This window comes from Oreochromis aureus, linkage group 13 (genome assembly GCF_013358895.1).
Source record: "Oreochromis aureus strain Israel breed Guangdong linkage group 13, ZZ_aureus, whole genome shotgun sequence".
In the NCBI taxonomy this organism is placed as follows: domain Eukaryota; kingdom Metazoa; phylum Chordata; class Actinopteri; order Cichliformes; family Cichlidae; genus Oreochromis; species Oreochromis aureus.
Genome location: NC_052954.1, coordinates 14,255,314 through 14,273,211, shown reverse-complemented (window position 1 = coordinate 14,273,211; position 17,898 = coordinate 14,255,314). Strand labels below are relative to the sequence as shown.

Sequence of the window (17,898 nt, the reverse complement as noted above, 5' to 3'; positions counted from 1 at the left end):
GAAAATATTAGTCCAATCTGGGAATCAAAATCTAACCTCTTAGGCAAAGGTTATTGTCACTCCCGTCACCTTTTGCCTCCAAAGATATCAGTGAATTAACAGATTATATTTTGTGGTTATTTTGAGGTAAAGGGTTAAATGTACTATTTAACCTATTCTGGTCTCTGCCTGTGTTGAGGTGCCCAGTGTCAGCGGGGCGATACAATAAAAAGGTAATATGAACAGATCCTTGCCTGGAAAGCATACATGTGCCTTGCGAGCATCTGAGATAGTGAAGATATAAATTAGCAACAGCAGAAATATCCACAGCTGTGGGCGCTATCAATTTCCATCAGAGTAGCTGGTCACTCTGCCCGTTTCCTCTCTCTCCACACTTACTGTTGCTTGAGAAGGATAATGGGGTAGAGGGTAAGCCGTGTAATGCCACTAACACTCCTCTGGTAGAAAGATGCATTAGGCTTGGCTGTGCTGCTAAGAGATGAGCCTTCACTTACATTCATTATTCTTGATTTGGTCTAAATTGTAATTTAACAACAAATTGATCCTGTGGTAGTGCTGACCTTTGCTGCAAGGCTTTTACATTTTCCCTTAAAATGCCTGCGTGACGAGGGATTTTAGAACAGCCTTCCTGCTACTATTTTTCAAATTGACAACTGCGCATTGGGCCGGGAATGGATTTGGTGTCTTTTGTTCTCTGTTATTGGATGTGTGGTGATGACATTTAGAGACGAATTTAGGGAGATTTCATAGTTTTTTGTGTTATGTATTGAATGCATCGAAGCATTTGAGCAATTTTACACATTCACTTTACTAGTAGAGAAGTATTAGTCTACGAAAACAGTTGTATAATATGTTCTGAGGCTCTGGAAGGAGCTTTGAAAAGAAAAATAAATAAAAAAACCTCCCTTTTCTACTCTTAAATATTAATCATACACTTGTTTAGGATATGGAAAATGTGAAAGAAGTAGAGTTGTCACAGTACTAGAATTTCAAACTCGATATTGATAACCCAAGAAAAATACTCAATAATCATTTTCAATATTATGTGGGGAAAAACAATATTTACGTTATTTAAGCTAGTACTGTGCCTCTAGGGGGACTTGGCACCATGTTTTTAACTAGAGTTGGTAAGCTAGGCTGCCACTGTTTCTGTCTAGTTGCTGGTACACATTTCTTTGCTTCTTGTCTGGGTCGTCTGGGACTTTAAAAGAAATGTAACACTTTTTAGACACAAATAACTGTGTTATCCTGTTAAATTAATACTGTCTATTAATGTTGGGCATTATTAAGATGGGCAGGACTTACTTGCTGCCTGACATTTGGTGCCTAGCTCCCATTTTAGCGTTTTAGCCATAGCCGCTAGCGGCTTCCTTAATAATAACATATGGCTTATGGAGCTATAGGAAATCTTTTAAAAGTTAAACAGCTATTGTTAAAGTTTGGGCAGGTCAGGTTAACATTTGTGATAACTGTTTAATACTAATTAATCAATACAATAATGTTGTTCAAACTCGCCTCTCAGTATTCCTTATAAACTCTTGTTTAGCGCTAACTAGTGAGGGCGAGGCTGTGTGTGTGTGTGTGTGTCTGCAGAGTTGTGGCACTGTTGGTATCAATACTATTGCAAATGAGTATAATGCTGCAGTAATTTTTTAATATCAATGGGTATCTCTGTATAGATTTTGACAACCCTAGAGAGAATAGGCCGTTTATGTAGTACTACAATAAATGAGTCACCTTATGGGAACTGTGGAAGCTCAGACTCGAAGGTCTGTGAACTACCTGAAGAGGTACTCAGGAAAATCCTTATCGGTCCAAATGGCATCTCTCAAGAATAGTACATAGCGAACAGAAACCTGTCTTTATTTGTGGTCATGCCCCATTGTAACTTCCAATGTCGGCAGTCAGTGAGTGAGCTCCGGGATTGACACTTTTCACTCTTCTTGTACTGAGTAGCCAAGATGCTGAACTTTAGACCGTTGCAGTTTACTGGCATGACATTTGATAGTCCATAATTTTTATATATAGTATTTTTGAGCAGTTGTTAAAAAAAGCAAACATTTGGCAGTTAAAGTTCTCTGTGTCTTTGTTAAATGATGTACAAATACCCACAGAATTTTCAGCTACGAGACTTTTTCAGTTTCAGGTTTTCCACAGTGAATATTTGCTGCTGACCTACTTTTTCAAAGCAAAAGTGGCATGATAAACTACTTCTTTTTGTGGATATGTAAAATGGAACTGAACGGCTTCATTATGAAATCTTGCGTTTTTAATAATTCATATTACTGAACTTTATTTAACATATTACTTTATTTAATCACACTGATGGTATACTTTAGATATTTTACATAATGCTCTTATTTTAGTGACTCTGTCACATCGTAACTGACCGCTCTACCCAGTACGCCCAATACTGCGTGACAGAACTATGTTACATAAATAATGACTGCATGAAATATAAATGCAGAGCATTGTGGTGTCATAAAGCAACAGTATTCTGACTTTCACATTTCCATTTTAAGCTTTTTAGAGGAGAAAATTCATTTGTTTATGAGCTGTTAAATATTTATATATAGGTTGCAGTTTTTTAATTATTTTATTTAGCTGTGATTGTGCATAGTCTTTAAGGCAATTTAGGGTAAATAATATTATTTATTTTCCTGCTGTGGATCATGGTAACAGCAGACTAAGGACAAGGAGGTGTGTGGGGGTTGTCAGCATAAGAGCGAAGGCATGCAGTTGAACCTTTACTCAGCCTTCACAATTATATGTCTTTATAAGCAGGATCTAGTATTACAATAATGGTTGTTGATTATTTTTCAAATGTCTTTGCAAAGCAGAGAAAAGACATGAAACACAAATATTTGACCAATTTCCTGAATGCCTTTGTAAATTTCTGTGTACATTACAATAATTTTGCTTAGTAAACCAAAGGGATTCCTTAATCCTCCTTAATGAGTCCTTAATCATACGTGCAATCTAAAAAACTCAAAGACAGAAAACATTAAAATGCTGTTTTTCAAAAATATAGTATCCTTTTAACAGGTGCACTTCATACAAAGCTAAAACACTGCAATGCTGATGACTGTAAGCACAGATGACAAAAAGCTGATTCAGGCAGACATGATCTTATAAAATTGTCAAATGGCAGAGAAAATAAATTATATCTATTGCTGGATGCTGGGTCTAGTGAATGTGACACATGGTCCTTTATGTGAAGTGCATTGTCACTGAGATCCTGCCAAGACTACTCAGCCAACTGCATCCAGACACACTGTAGAGACACGAGTGCCTTAATGACATTTTGTACAGCTGGATGACGGCACCTTGCGCGTTGAAACAGTGGACAGAGCACTGTTCGTTTTCCTTTCTATATGTCTCACTTTATATTTAATCAGCTGTCACAGTTTTGAGTTCACAGTCAGGAGGGTCAGGATTCTGCAAAGGGTCAGAATAATGTCTGCAGGAGGCAACGAGAAGAAGAAAATCAATTTATAGATTTATGTCCAATCCTTGTTGCTGTTATCCTCCAGATGTTTTATTCAGTGAGGCATTAACTTGAATAGTAATGTAATTATTTTCCATGAGCCATACACCATGTGCATGATCAACAGCGTAAGACCATCAGCGATGCAGATCGTATGATAGACAGTTGAGTGCATTTTGGTGTAGTGTTACCAGCACAATAGCACTGGGATCACTTTGTCAAGGGGATTAAATGGATTTACGTCTTTGGATTAGAATGTAACCAGCTGGGTACATTTGTGAAAGAAAGTGTGTGTGTGTGTGTGTGTGTGTGTGTCAGAGAGAGGCAAAACATGGCATGTTTTAATGGTTCCTGTCAGTTAATACTGCAGTTAAAAGGAAGCTTCTTTTCTACTAAACACCTTAAGAAACACTGGATGCCCCTTCATGCTTACTAAAGATTTGATTCATTAACTTTTCTCAAACCTTTGGACAAAATTTGCTAAGAATTGCTGTTAGACTTGCTCCCAGCATTCAAATCCAGATGTGGTTTAGAATTATGTGAGGGTAACGTGCTCACATCAGATTTAATACAAGAATATGAAATGCATGCCTCTCAAGCTTTACTTGTGCAATAACTATTAATAATTATTTCTCGAAATCAGATCTTAATTTGATTGTGAACATCATCATTAGAGGAAGGGAATCACTATAATAGAGTGTTAATTGTGCAATAACCCTACAGGCTGCACAATCTTTCACAAGCTATCAAAGTAGCAGTCCTCCTGCATAGATCACTCACCGAATTTAAATGTAATGCAACAATACATCACTGTATTGCACACCGCAGTCAGTTAATTATTAGATCCTGTTAGTTATTGTGGCAAAATGTTTCAGTCAATGTTGGTCTTTGGGGTCTTGACATCAGCCAGTGTTCTTGTTTCTTTCACTTTTCTCATGCAACTGCCAGCTTCATGCTTGCCTTGTCTTTTTTTCAGCAGCCTGCTTCTCATTTTCAAGCAACGTTTTTTGTCAACATACTGCATGCGTGTATATTTTTTAAAGATCGGCTCTTTTCACAGAGGCCACTGTGACATGTCAGCGGAGTAAACACAGATGTAATTGATAAAACGATGGCCCCGTTTAGTGCGCCTCAGCCATTTGTTTGAGCTCTGGCCCATCTGGTTGGAACCGGTCCATAATTAATTTGATTAATTACACCTGTGTTTAGCCTGCGACGGTCCCATCCAAAAAGCCCCTCTGAAAACGGCCTATAGAATCTCATTTATCTAAATGTCCTGTATTTTCTTAAATTTGGAAAGCTTTATCCACATCTGGCTACATTTTAAACAAAATTAAACCTTTGTATGTGTTCAGTACTGAAGGACAAGGATAAATGAGGCTCTAGTATGAGTTATACATAAAATCAAAAATATTTCAAGTTCCATCAAATGAAATCAATCTAAATTTTTTCCAAAACAGATGTGGTCATATTATACAACGAGTGAACTGTTTAATTGTGATAATTTGGATTGATTTTGTGTGCATGGTGTCTGATTTGGAAGGGGAACCAGTGGTGATGGTAAGTTTGGGTCAAAATAAATCTGGGCAAGAAACCATATTAAAGAGGTAGGAGTTTATTTAGCAGCGGTCCCTATTTGGTCGCATGGTTATTGTAACTGGATTGATCACACAACCATGTTTCTTTGTTTTGTATATATATGCATTGCATGTTGGTGTTTTCATGATTCTGGTTAATTTTTTTTATCCAAAGTTAAAAGTCAAATAATTGTGTTCTCATCACATTTATTTATTTTCTATATTTATTTATTAGATCATTTTGTATCTATCTGGTGTTACATTTTAATGATCAAATATTAAATACTATTGCTACATATCAGTGATGAATAGTACTGCTGACTGATTATATATATTATTGTTCTTTTCATAGGAAATGTGTGGGTCCTTACACATCCTTATGTGATTATTTTTGCATGTTTCCAGTCAAATCAATTTGTTAAACTCATTTATTTCCTCGCCGTTAGCATGTTTTCTGCACTTGTTTGCTATTAGTTTACCAGAATATACTTCTTCACCTATATCTTTCATTCGAGACCGATTTCACATGTCAGTTTTGTTTTTTTTGTTGTTTTTTTTCACTTCCACAAAACTCACATTGTTTGCCAAAAATTAGTGTTAGGAGAATTTCATCCGGGAGGCAATCTCCTTTTGTATTGCCCGTATGTGGTCACTGGTCATTGCCTTCACTACTGTGACCAATTCACCTGAATAAGTGACACGAGACTCTACTGCCGGTTCGGAAACCTCAGAGGCATTGCTTTACCGCAGCCGGCTCAATTTATTTAGGTTATTTTCTGTTGCAGCGTATTTCATCACATGCACCGGCTTTTCAGTCAAGTAAAACAAACTAGATTTCACTGAGCTGCTGGAGTAAATAGTTGTTGATACGAAAAGTTGAAGTTCATCATTTAAGAAAACGTCAAATAAAAAAAAGTAAAGATTTAACAAGCTTAACAGAACACTATGAAACCGCCTCAAGTTTCAATATAATGGACTTGCTTGATAGAATTAAATTCTTTGAAGTCATTTCAAATGTTCAGAAGTTGACTCACAGCTCTGTCCTGTATTCCAGGTCAATGCACGGACAAAAACACGTGTACGTGCTTTAGCGTTTCCTCTGCAGGGGTTACAATAGGTCACTTGCATGTGATGTTTAATGCCTTGCATGGTGATGACATGCAATGGCCAGTACTAGTCTGCATGCTGCTTAATGAATATCTTCCTCTTTTTCTCTTTGCCTGTCTGTGCTTCCAGAAGACAACTATAATGAAGGTGGGTATTGTAATTGAAACTGGTTCTATTCTTTCTAACACATTGTTATGGCTAAGGCTTCTCAGTGTTTTATAATGGTAACAGTATCACTGTTACTGGAGTGGTAAGTCTGATTAATTAAATTTTCTCTGTTATTTCTGGGTATTCAAAGAATACTCGTACATCACCATAGCTTTCCCAGCCAAGACATTTAAAAATGTATATTAAACGGATTTAAGGGCGTTAAAGGGTCAGTAAAATATTTTATTTAAATGGGTACAAGCACTGATATTAACATGTCCATTTATTACTCATATCACAGTGATTCTTTTTGCATGAGATTGCAAAGATTAAATTTTTTTATGTAGTTTTGAAGAATGGGATTGGATATCTTTTTTAGTTGAAGACCTACCCAGAGGGTTAACTGTGAATACTTGTACAGCAATTCTGTGCCTGCTTTGATTGCCTCATTTAATCAATAGTCTACTTTAGGACCATGTGAACCTGATCTGATACTAGTACGGGCTAGTACCACCAAATTATTAATCTAAGAAACACTGACAAAAGAAAGATTGAAGCAATTACTGAGCAAAATGTTTTTTAATAAATTCATTAAAGATGCACATTTAATAAAGTAAATGCAGATTTTTGTTGAGTGAAATCTTTGTTCGTGGTTATCACAACTCAGAATTTATTTGGTTGAATCTTGTTGGTAAGTATACTGTAAAAAAAGGGAAAGGGCATCTTAATTAATTCCATGCAGACTTTTAACACAACGAAAGCTTCCTTTTTATTAAGCAAGGCTGGTCATGTTGTTTGTATTGAGATTAATTTGTATTGAGATGTGAAGTTGAAAGGCTAAGCAGAATTTATAACAGAAAACTGCATCAGAAGACGTCTTCATCTTTTTTACCCGTATGATTTTGTTTGAATATGAATCAAATATTAGCTGAACGCAGGTCTATATTTGAATAGCGATTGCACTTTAAGGGTGGTAGGCGGAATGATGATCTTAGAGCACAAAGATCAGCCTGAATTTAAATTTCTGAATTATATCTAGTAAGTGGACGATGATGATGCATTGCAACCTGCTTCGGTTGACTAAATGCTCATCTTGCTGACCCTGTCTATGCATCCTCCTATTTCTCTCCTTCCCACTTTTCCCTTATCCACACTCCTCAAGTAACACAGACATCTGCTCTGAAAGAGATGCCTGCGTGTCAGTGTCACACAGCTTCCCATGATCCCTTGTTCTCTGCTGACTGTGCTCTTGTTTTCCTTTAAGGTCTGGCACACCTGATGATGGGCGACCAAGGTATGAGCTCTGTTCCTTTTTCCAGTGATTTCCCCATTTGTCCCTCTTGCTCCCATTGTGCTCAGAAGTGTGTGCGTGCCTGTAACTCTTATTTAACATCCAGGCTTGAAGCTTCAGATATGGGCTGTCAATTCACTTATTCTGATTGACCTGGCTAATTTTCACTCTCTCAGTGACTTTTTTTTTTCTCTCCATCTTTTCAAGCTCATTGAGCTTTCTACTCACGACTCTGCTGTGTCGCCATTTGTTTCCATATTTCTTTCTTTTTAATTATTCTCATTTACTTCATGTTCTTTTGTTTACTGGGAATGTGGTTAGAGTAAGGAGACACTTCCATCAGCATCATTTTGAATGTAATGCATGGTGGTGGTAAATGGCTTACTGAAATTTTAAGCTAATCCTCATCTGTCCTCGCTCCTGTAATGCATGTAACGATTGTCTGCACAGACTCTGTCCATTCTGTTTTTGTGATCCTGCACATCTTTATTATGTAGCACAGATAGAATGAGAAGTTTTGGTTTTATTTTTCATCTTTTCACTATTATTCCCATTACAGTTACACATTTCTTCTCTTCTGATTGCACATATTTGTAGTCATCAAGCCTCTTGCTCCTGTCCTCTGTCCTTTTCCGACGTGACCATGACACTTATTCGTGTCTCCTCTCCTTTTGTTCTCCCTTTTTGTCTGGAATATGCTTTCTTCATGGAACATTTCATCAAATTTCATAGGTAAAAGTAAAGGTACTACCCTTTTAATTCTTTTAGTTTTCATTGAACTAAGCTAGCCATGTTTGTGACATTATATACTCATGCTGAATGAAGTATATAAAGTCATTGGCATTTTTGAAACTTGCTTTTTCAACCATTAATGAAAGCTTTTCAAGGTAGGTGCCACTTTCGCTTCGTGTTCACACTTTTAAGCTGCGCCATTTGTTCCTTTCTGCTTGTGCATGGGGATCATAAACAAGGCTCACATGGGCATATGAACACACTAGTTTCTGTCGTAGTTCCAGTACACCACCACCACCTCCACCACCACCAGGGTAACTACAAGCTTTCTGTTCAAATCATGATTTTTGGGGTTGTGGGTGAGGCTTGATCATAGTGTTGTGGGCCTCCCATCCTGGCTGTGATCCTCACCTCTTCTCCCTGTGGGGTAAGTGGACTTCTGATCTTTCCCATTTGACTCTCCTCCTCAGGGCAGAGAGGGGAAGCTTGGCTTCTAAGGTCCCTACTGAGCATTCAAGGTAAAACTTTGATTCTTTCAAGTTGAAGTAAAGCTGGAAGTTATAAGTTTTCTTCAGCTTACAGCAGTGCCATGCAGTTTAATGTCTGCTAATTAGAAAATAATGTTTAATAATACTTTATAACTGAATTGAAACATAATTATGACTGATTTTGGCAATCAGTCTTTCCTTTTGCATTCATTTTCTTGCTTTTGCTTACCTTTTGTCTTAAAATTGACTGTGTCATTCGTTCTGATTGTAGAAATTCCTTGCAAATTAGTATGGAACATTTTTGTTTCTTAAGACCAAATAGAAAAATATCATGATAATGCTATCTCTTATCATGTACTTGTGAAGCATCATCTAAACAGGTAAGTCTTCCAAGTGACCTTTAGACGCACAGTGTGAGGAATTATGTTGTTGTTGGATTTTGTGCCATCAAATGGCATGCTACTAAAGCTGCAGTGCTATTTGTGACCAAACACGCGCACGCACACATACACACACAAACACACCATGTTCTTATTACAAGGAAAGATATTGCATTGGCTTAAATTAAATTGGTGGACAATTACCTTAACCCAAACCACAATCCCCACTTGCTTTAACTTAACCTTCAACTAAGTCGTCATAATAAAATTTATAGATTATGTTATGGAGATTAGACGCACATACAAAGCAACTCACACAAATAAAACCCACTGTCCATTCTAAATACAGACATTGATTTTTCCATCTGCTAAGGTAAGTCTTTGTGTTGTTTTTTTTTCGGTTTTGAAGATGGATGCATACAAATTTGACATGCAACATATATTCACTATATTTTTTGTTAATAATAAATCTAGCTCTGTAGGTGATTTCAAAACATTTTTCTAAAATTATGCAAAAAAAATGCATCATGTGTATGTACATATAAGGAATTGTGTATGTAATGGGTTAGTCGATTGCACAAAAATAAAACCCTTTGAGGTATTACGCACTTGATACTGAATTGTGTATAGTGTACAGTATGAGGCTTCTGATACTTTGGTTTTATTACACTGTACCACACACTCAGCTTGGATGTGGCAGAAGGAAAGCCACAGGGAGAGATTGAGATAATGCTGATGAGGCACAAATCTGCCATACGTGGAACACTGCTTCTAATTTGGGCCATGGTTAGCTGTCCCCTGTGTTGTACAGTGTGAAACATAGTCAATCCTTTTACATGCTGTGTGGTAAATCTAAGAACGAGCACAGAGCGACGGTGCATTCACTGTCTGCTGTAAGCTTGTGAGAATATTGTGCATTATGTTGTTCCTCCCACCCCTTCCTCCCAAGGTGCTGCTGTGTCATGTTAACCGTTTTATACCCTGTTTCATGGGTAGCCTTTTGAGAATGGGCTTGTGAATGTGCACTGCTTTCAGCTGGTACACTGCCACCGGATTCCTGAAACCTTGTTTCCATCTAGCTTTAGCGAGCAGGGCATGCCGTAGGATAAGTCATAATACCACTGACCTACAAATCACCAGGGTATTTAATTGCACTCATCACAATAAACTGCCATGTGCAGCTTAAGAGAAACTGCAGGCTGTGCAGACAGGCTTACAGGTACAACTGTGCTATTTCTAAATTAGTATACTTCTAATGTAATTGCTTTCAGTTTCTGAACATGGAAATGTCTCTTCTCATTGTAGTGTTCACATGCCACAGGTTTTCTGTAAAGTGAGAAAGTGAATCCCTCTGATAGCTGCCTTGTACATATTGTGCTACATTTTAAATGTCAAATTAAATGGATATTTAAAATGCTCTACTATATTACAGAAGCCTGACTCACCGTGGACTTTTAACTGGGTGTCAGAGATGTGTAAAGATGACACATTCCTTCAAATAGTAACTTTTGGAGTCACCTCATAGTGTTTTGTTTGATACATGTGAGGTGACTTATAAGATGAATATCAAATTATCAAAAGTGATAATTTCACAGCCATTAGCGGAGTTAACAGAGTGTAGATATGATTCATGTCCTCACGCAGTGAAATTGCCCATTGCTTGGTGGTATTAATAGCAACGACTTTAGAGTTGAACAAAGATTTGCAAGTGTTTTGGATAAATGCTGTGAATCATAAATGGAACAAAGCCACACGAGACAGAAAAAACTCAAGACAGAGATTTCGCACGTCAAAACCAACATCATAAACGCTAGAGAGGTGCATTAGCTAATTTCAATTCTAGTACCCCATCTAATCTCGCAATCTAGGAACATTTGATAAAAGAATATCTGTATTATTATCTGTATTTTCCAGTAATAGATATAGCTTAAAAGTAGCATATAGTGCTATAAGTTTGTGTTCAGGTCAATGAAAACGGTGCCTCAATTTTTCTGTTTAATTTAACCATCCATTTATTTTAACGCAAGTGCTTATTTAGAGTTATTATTGAGAGTTTGACAGTTTCTATAACTGCAAATGCAATAAGAGCCTGTTATCAGATTTCAAAGCTTGCATTCGCATTGTGTTCATGTAAGTGCTGAGTGCAGAAGAAAACTCTCTTTTGGCACTCCTGAAAATGTGGGTGGTTAAGGTGGACTTGGGAATGGTGTGCATGTAATATACAGACCCCAGCATCTCTAATACTCCCTCAATGACAGCTGTGTGGAATTATTTAATTACCAAATGCATAAAATCCTAAAACTAATGTTTAGTATAGGAGCACGTTTCAAAAGCACGTGTGTATGAATGAGAGAGATCAAGCACTGAAGAGAGAAGTTGGGACTCTGAGACAAACTGATGTGTACTTGGGTGTGGATCGTTCAGGACACCGTGAGGGCAGGAGAGTGAAAAATTGGACAAAAATGCCCAGTGTCGCAAACATGATACAAATTACAACTCATATATGCAAAAATATAATAAGGTTCAATAAATCCTTCAAGTTTTAGAGAATTTGAATTTTCTGGGAATTATTTCATGATTTAGGCTTTACAGGGTTAAGAAGTTAGTTTGTAGCATCAATTTCACATCTCAAACTCAACTCATGTTTTAGTAATCTTTAGCCATCAAAATGAAATGTTTTGTAATGGATTTTGCAATCCTTGGTTGCCTAACCATGGCTGCCATTTTTACTTCTGGCATCACGGTGGCCAGTGTAAGAGGTAGAACTAGCGTTCTTCTGATTTTCTGGTACATTCTCACAGAGTGCCTGACAAAGCAGCATGTGAAAACAAGGCAGGAGAGCAGAATATGTTTGTTTGGCAAGAGCCCGCGTAGGGTTGGGATGGTTATGGGTTCCACATTTCTTCTGTGTCCTTACAGTAAAGTTGTGAATTTTGTGAGATGGCAGGCAAAATTTGCCCATTGTCAATATATTTGTACAGCACACATGTAAATGAACAGGTATAGATCAGTTAGATATACCTACAATTATATTATTCCAGTGATGCCTGAAATGTGTCCTGCGGACCCTGGTGGGTCATAGAGGTACTGCAGGTAAGCAGCAGTAATAACAGAAATTCAGTTTGAAATTACCCAAAGTATGTACAGTTATATTATTATTTTATTTATATAAAAAGTGAATTTTTTGTTTTTATATTGAAGTTTGTAGTGCCAGGTGGGTCACATATTGGCTTTAAGACTTTGCCTATGACTTGGTAGCATTAGCAATTTATACAACACAGTCTATGTTGTTTATGTTGTTTTTAACACAGTTTTTAAGGAACTACATAACGTACTCTTGTAGTTTGATTAGAATGAAGATTTAAGATTCGCCGCACTAATGGGATAGCTTTTCTACCAGGTTATGTTAATGGCGACATGAATCCAACTCCCATCCACACAAAGATGTATCCTTGTTCAGGATACCTAGTCGTCACATTCAAACATACTGAATACCTCAGGCATCATTTACAATGTACAGGCTTAATCTTAAAAATGGGCATATTTTAGCCCTAACCCATGATCTGTTTCTAAACCTAATCAGGTTTATTTGGTGCGTAACCATAACCATTAGTTTTTGGCGCATACTCTAATTAGTCACTAAAAGCAAGCAAAACTAAATTATTATTAAATGAAATCACATATCTATGTTTTACTGAAACTAAAAGGCAGATAACAAAATAAACCAAAATGCTAAATACAAATCTCCGAAAGTCTCTTTGCAAAACTACCAGCATCTTAAGCCACTGCTACCCTTAGCTGTCATCATGTCAGATGCCAGCAGCTTTGACAAGCAGCTTTGGCAGTATATATATGATATGATATTTTGGGATGAGAACACAAATATTCATAGTCATGCATGAAACTATAAAGTAAGCATTTGTTCTTGAGTTTGTATTAGTGTGTTTGTTATAATGTATGATAGTGTTGACGGAGTCATAAGAGAGGCAGGCATGATGAACCAAAGGCAATTTAATGCATTATATACTTTCTTATCGTGGCTACAATCAGAATCCATGTGTATGACAGTGTTGCAATAAGAAAGCAACAAATACTTTTTAGATAACATGGAGCAGCATGTCAGAGTGCAGAAATTGTCAAGACTTTTGTGCCTTCTTTGTCTGACAGGTTACACGATATCATGCGGTGTGTGTTGAATCAACAACAGATGTTGCCTTTGTAAGTTCACATGAAACCTGGAAGAGTGTCTGTGAAATTCCTTTAGCTCTACTGACAGGATTAGTTTCTTAGACATTAGGTATACAGTATCTGTGGCAGTTTTTCTTTTCTTGCTGAATAGACACTAACTTCAAAAATAAGAAAAGCTGGTATACTTTAGTAAAGGTGGCCCTGAGTGCTAATTTCTGAAGGTCTTGATGCATACTTCTCCTGGAGGCCACACTTAAAGTTAATAACACTTTACAATAATTGGTCATCATAATTTCTCATCATGTGAAATGTCAGTGGAAGTGTTATTTGGGATGCTGACTCAGAATTTTCAACAAAGCTCAACTATGTTTTTCTGTAGGTCTTGGCATTTATATATAGTATCACCATCTGGTCTGAAAACCCCAGTCATAGCCTGACTGAAGCTTATGCTGCATACAAATCACTAGCTCTTTCTTCCAAGCACTGTAAAGTACATCAAATTAATTAACTGTATATCTGTATTAGACTGTGCTCATTTAAAAAATTTACAGCCTCTGCAACATTGTTCATGTATTTGCTTAAGTGTTTTAGCATTAACTTTTTAAGCTCAAGCAAATATCCCTGTTGATTAACCCAGATTCCAAAGCTTATCCACTAGCACAGTAAATAAACTATAAGAGGAAGCACGCTTGGTTGAGGCTTCTAGTAGCTGCAGGCAAAAGAGCCCTGGGGGCTGATGACCCACGTGTGCAACTGTTCTATGGAAAAAGAAGTGAGCGACCACTGCAGAGACAGCATAAAGTGGCAGCATGTGCTGTATATGCACTGAGTCAAGAGGATGTAACTGGAATTCTGTCAAAACTATTTTCACACATACAGTGTCATCACTCAAGTTTCCTCATAACAACAGTGTGAAAACATGATTAATGCTAGCAGGAGGGTGAGCTAAATGAGTTAAGTGTCATCATAATAATTCATTAGTAAGCTATGACAGTATACCTTTTTTTTTTTGCAGAAGCAGGTGATGTTCTTTGATTACATATTCACAGAACAAATACTGTGCTGTATGTAAATGACCGGGTCATCTTAGAAATATTTAGGTAAAACATGTTTTCAAGTCCTCCAATAAACAATGGGGAAAAGTTTACAGTGCTAATTGTTAGCACTGATGCCTCACAGCAAAAAGATCCTGGGTTCAAAACCACCATCTGGATGAGGCCTTAGTGTGTGGACTTTGCATGTTTTCCCTGTGTTTTCGTTGGTTCTCTCCGTCTACTCCCGCTTCCTCCCACGATTCCAAGACATGCAGTTGCCCATAGGTTTGAATTTGAAGGAGAATAGTTGTCTGTCTCTCTGTGCTAGCCCTGTCACAGACTGACTACCTGTCCGGAGTGTACCCTGCCTCTTGCCCTGTGGCAGCTGGGATAGGGAAGGGAATGGACGGTCAGTTAACAAAACAATAACTACTACATTGCATACATTTTAAAATTAGAGGTAATGGGCAGTAGACTAAAAAACATTAAAACATAATAATAATTTAATAAATACATTCTTGTAAAAGTAAAACCATCCACATGTGCCTGCTGTATCTGCAGTCTCTCTCACTTACCCGTAATTAAGTTTAAAGCCACACTTTGTTAGCAAGGTGCATCTATTATTGACTGTAATGTTAATTAATTAATGCGGATGCTAGGCATAGCTATTAATAAACGCATGTGAACTAAAATGTAATGATGTAAACAATTTTCTTTCATTTTCTTCTTGAATATAAATGGACTAGTTACGTTGTTACACATAGATTTTGTATATACTGTGTTCTCTACACTTACAGCTTATTTTTGCATACAAATATACCTCTTTCATGTCTGGACTGTCTAGTTTACCTATTATATACACCAATGGTCATCTGTGTTTGTTAAAACCAAGATAATTGCACTTGATGGGTCACAGAAATTGTTTTCACAGCAACCAAGTTGGGCGAAACTGGCTTTGCACTACAGAGAAAAAGGCCTATAATTGCCTCAAGTGAGATTTGTGTATCTTGACATGGCAGATTGGCAAGAGTGCACTAAAGCTCCACAGATTAGTACATTACCACAGATTCTCTTCCTGAAGGGAAGGTTGGAAGACAGAGGAAGAGTAAAGGACTTAAAGCAGACAGAGAGAATAAGCACAAGAAAAAGGGCAAAGCGAGAGGGCTACTATGTGAAAAGAAGCGTGATAAAGTGAGATTGGAAAACAGAGACATGAGACTTTCATAACATTTGAAAAATATAATGATCAAGGAAAAAAATAGAAGGAGGATGTCTTCCTTTTAAAGAAAATTCCACTTCATTACTTTGAGCATACATAATACTTCTATACATCAGACCTACTTACCTGATTTGCTGATAGACAAGCAGTAGCATGTCTCCAAGTCACTGAATTGGAACGTCGGAGCATTTTCTCAAGTCTCATGCTGATCGTGAATCATAACAAAATCCCAAAGTAGACTTTGAAATAATAGTTATCAGTACTTTTCCCAACGAATATTTACTATAAAAAATGACAAGCATACATTTCCCTGACCTAAAGAAAGGGTGACATAGAATGTAAAATAAAAAGGTTGGATCAATATGAACAAGGCTCATCTGGCTCCCCAGGTAGAGTGGAAGGAGATCTGCTCCCGATCAATAAGGCTGGTCGATGCCGGTGAGAGACTGTAGTGATGAAAAACTCTATTTCTTGGCCCCCAGAAGGAAGTGGATGAATCGTAGCAGAAAATAGATTAAAGGTAGATACCTATACTTCAGCTGTAGACTTTGAAATGCATCCTTTGCATGGTGGCTTTGTCACAGTTTGCCGAGGCAAACTGCGTGGAGTTTGGAGAGTGGACCCAGGTGCAGACATTCTAAAACTCAAACTTAACTGATGATGAGCTGTTTATTAAGGCAGACTGAACAGTACAAAAGAAAAGGGCAAAAACAATGCAAACTAAGCAATAACCTAAACTGGGTAAACTAGAAAGGAAGCACAAACTATGAAAACCCTGGTAAACAGAAACACAAACAAAACTCTAAACATGGCAATGATGAGGAGGATATAGGAAAACCTGAACGCAGGACTTGACATGGAAACAACACAGACGATCCGACAAAGACTGAATGAGCAGGCACAGACTAAATACACACAGGAGGCTGATGAGGGAAGTGGGAACACATGGGGGAACAGCTGACACACATGAACATAACGACCTCAGTGGAGTGTAAAACTAAAAACATAGAACATAGGAACACAGGACCCCTTCAAAATAAAACAGGAAACAATGAGACGCAGACATGACAACATGAACTTGACAACATAAGACTCACAGGCATGAAACACATGAAGGGCAACGGAGACTTCACAGGGGTTGAAAGACACAAGGGGAATCTAATAACAAATGAACATAGGAAACCTAATAAGCTTAAACATACACTATAAACATCAAAAGAACTAAAACTCAAAACACTGGGTCATAAGACCCAGGATCATGACAGGCTTGTTTAGTTGTATTTCAGCTTTTAGATCTTGGATGATGGGCTTTTTACTGGCCTTCACTGATGGAACGCTGCCAAGTGTTGTTAGACTGTACTGTAAATGGTTTAAAATTACATTTATCCTTGCAGTAGGTACTGTGAAATGAGACCTGCTAAAGTTCTACATGTTTATAGAGTAATGTGTTGCACTGTGGTGCTGTTTTGTGTAGGTGATTTATGATAGCATAAACCATTGGCTTAGCCACCTTCAAAGAGTTTGCTACCCCACCCCCAACACTTCATTCATCTTCTCCTTTTTACACTTTAAACCCAGAATGTTTTCCTTCCAGATGTGTTAAAGACAAAGGATGACTCATTTATATAGAATCACTCTTACTGAATGACATCTTCATGTGTTTTTCTAAGATAAATGTACATGTATTCTCTTTCCATTGGCATTATAGTCATTTAAAGTATGATATCTATGGAAATAAACCCAGATATGATGGCAAATCCCTGATAATAAGAGTTTTGTGTCAAGACTCTGACCAGCTATCTGATCTTTGACATACATTTAACCAACACCACATCTGGTAGTTGGTTTATATGAGTGAATATTAAATTTAAATAAAAAAAGAACCTCCCACGCTCATGAAAGTGATGGCCTTATCACTAAGATAATCTTTCATTTTAGTAAACTTTTTGTGTTGACTCCCTCCTTTTCACCTACTTTGAGCAAGTTTGTGACATCATAAATACAACTAGTGTGAAACCAAGAGAACTAGTTTGAACTATTTTTAGGTTGAGTAATGATCTCATGAACATAACTCTTACAAGCTTAAGAATTGCTTGTTGTAATGCTGTCACCCAGAGTACAGGGGTATTCTCTCTGCCATCATGGCACTGTTATCTTATAGATGATCCCACCCCCGTCACTAGTTTCAATAACTATATTGTACACTAGGACATCCATTGACTGTGACATTTGCCTTTGTTGATGCTGC

General features: G+C 37.3%; 1 protein-coding gene across 2 annotated transcripts in view; it reads left to right on the top strand.

Moving 5' to 3' along the window:
- The window catches only part of LOC116314175 (neurexin-1a), a 246,455-nt gene that overhangs the window by 10,934 nt on the left and 217,623 nt on the right, over window positions 1–17,898 (top strand). For both annotated transcript variants that reach the window (XM_039622145.1, XM_031732107.2), the window contains exons 2-4: window positions 6,301–6,318; window positions 7,583–7,612; window positions 8,812–8,859. In XM_039622145.1, coding sequence (XP_039478079.1) covers window positions 6,301–6,318; window positions 7,583–7,612; window positions 8,812–8,859 — 96 coding nt within the window. The remainder of the gene's footprint in view (window positions 1–6,300; window positions 6,319–7,582; window positions 7,613–8,811; window positions 8,860–17,898) is intronic.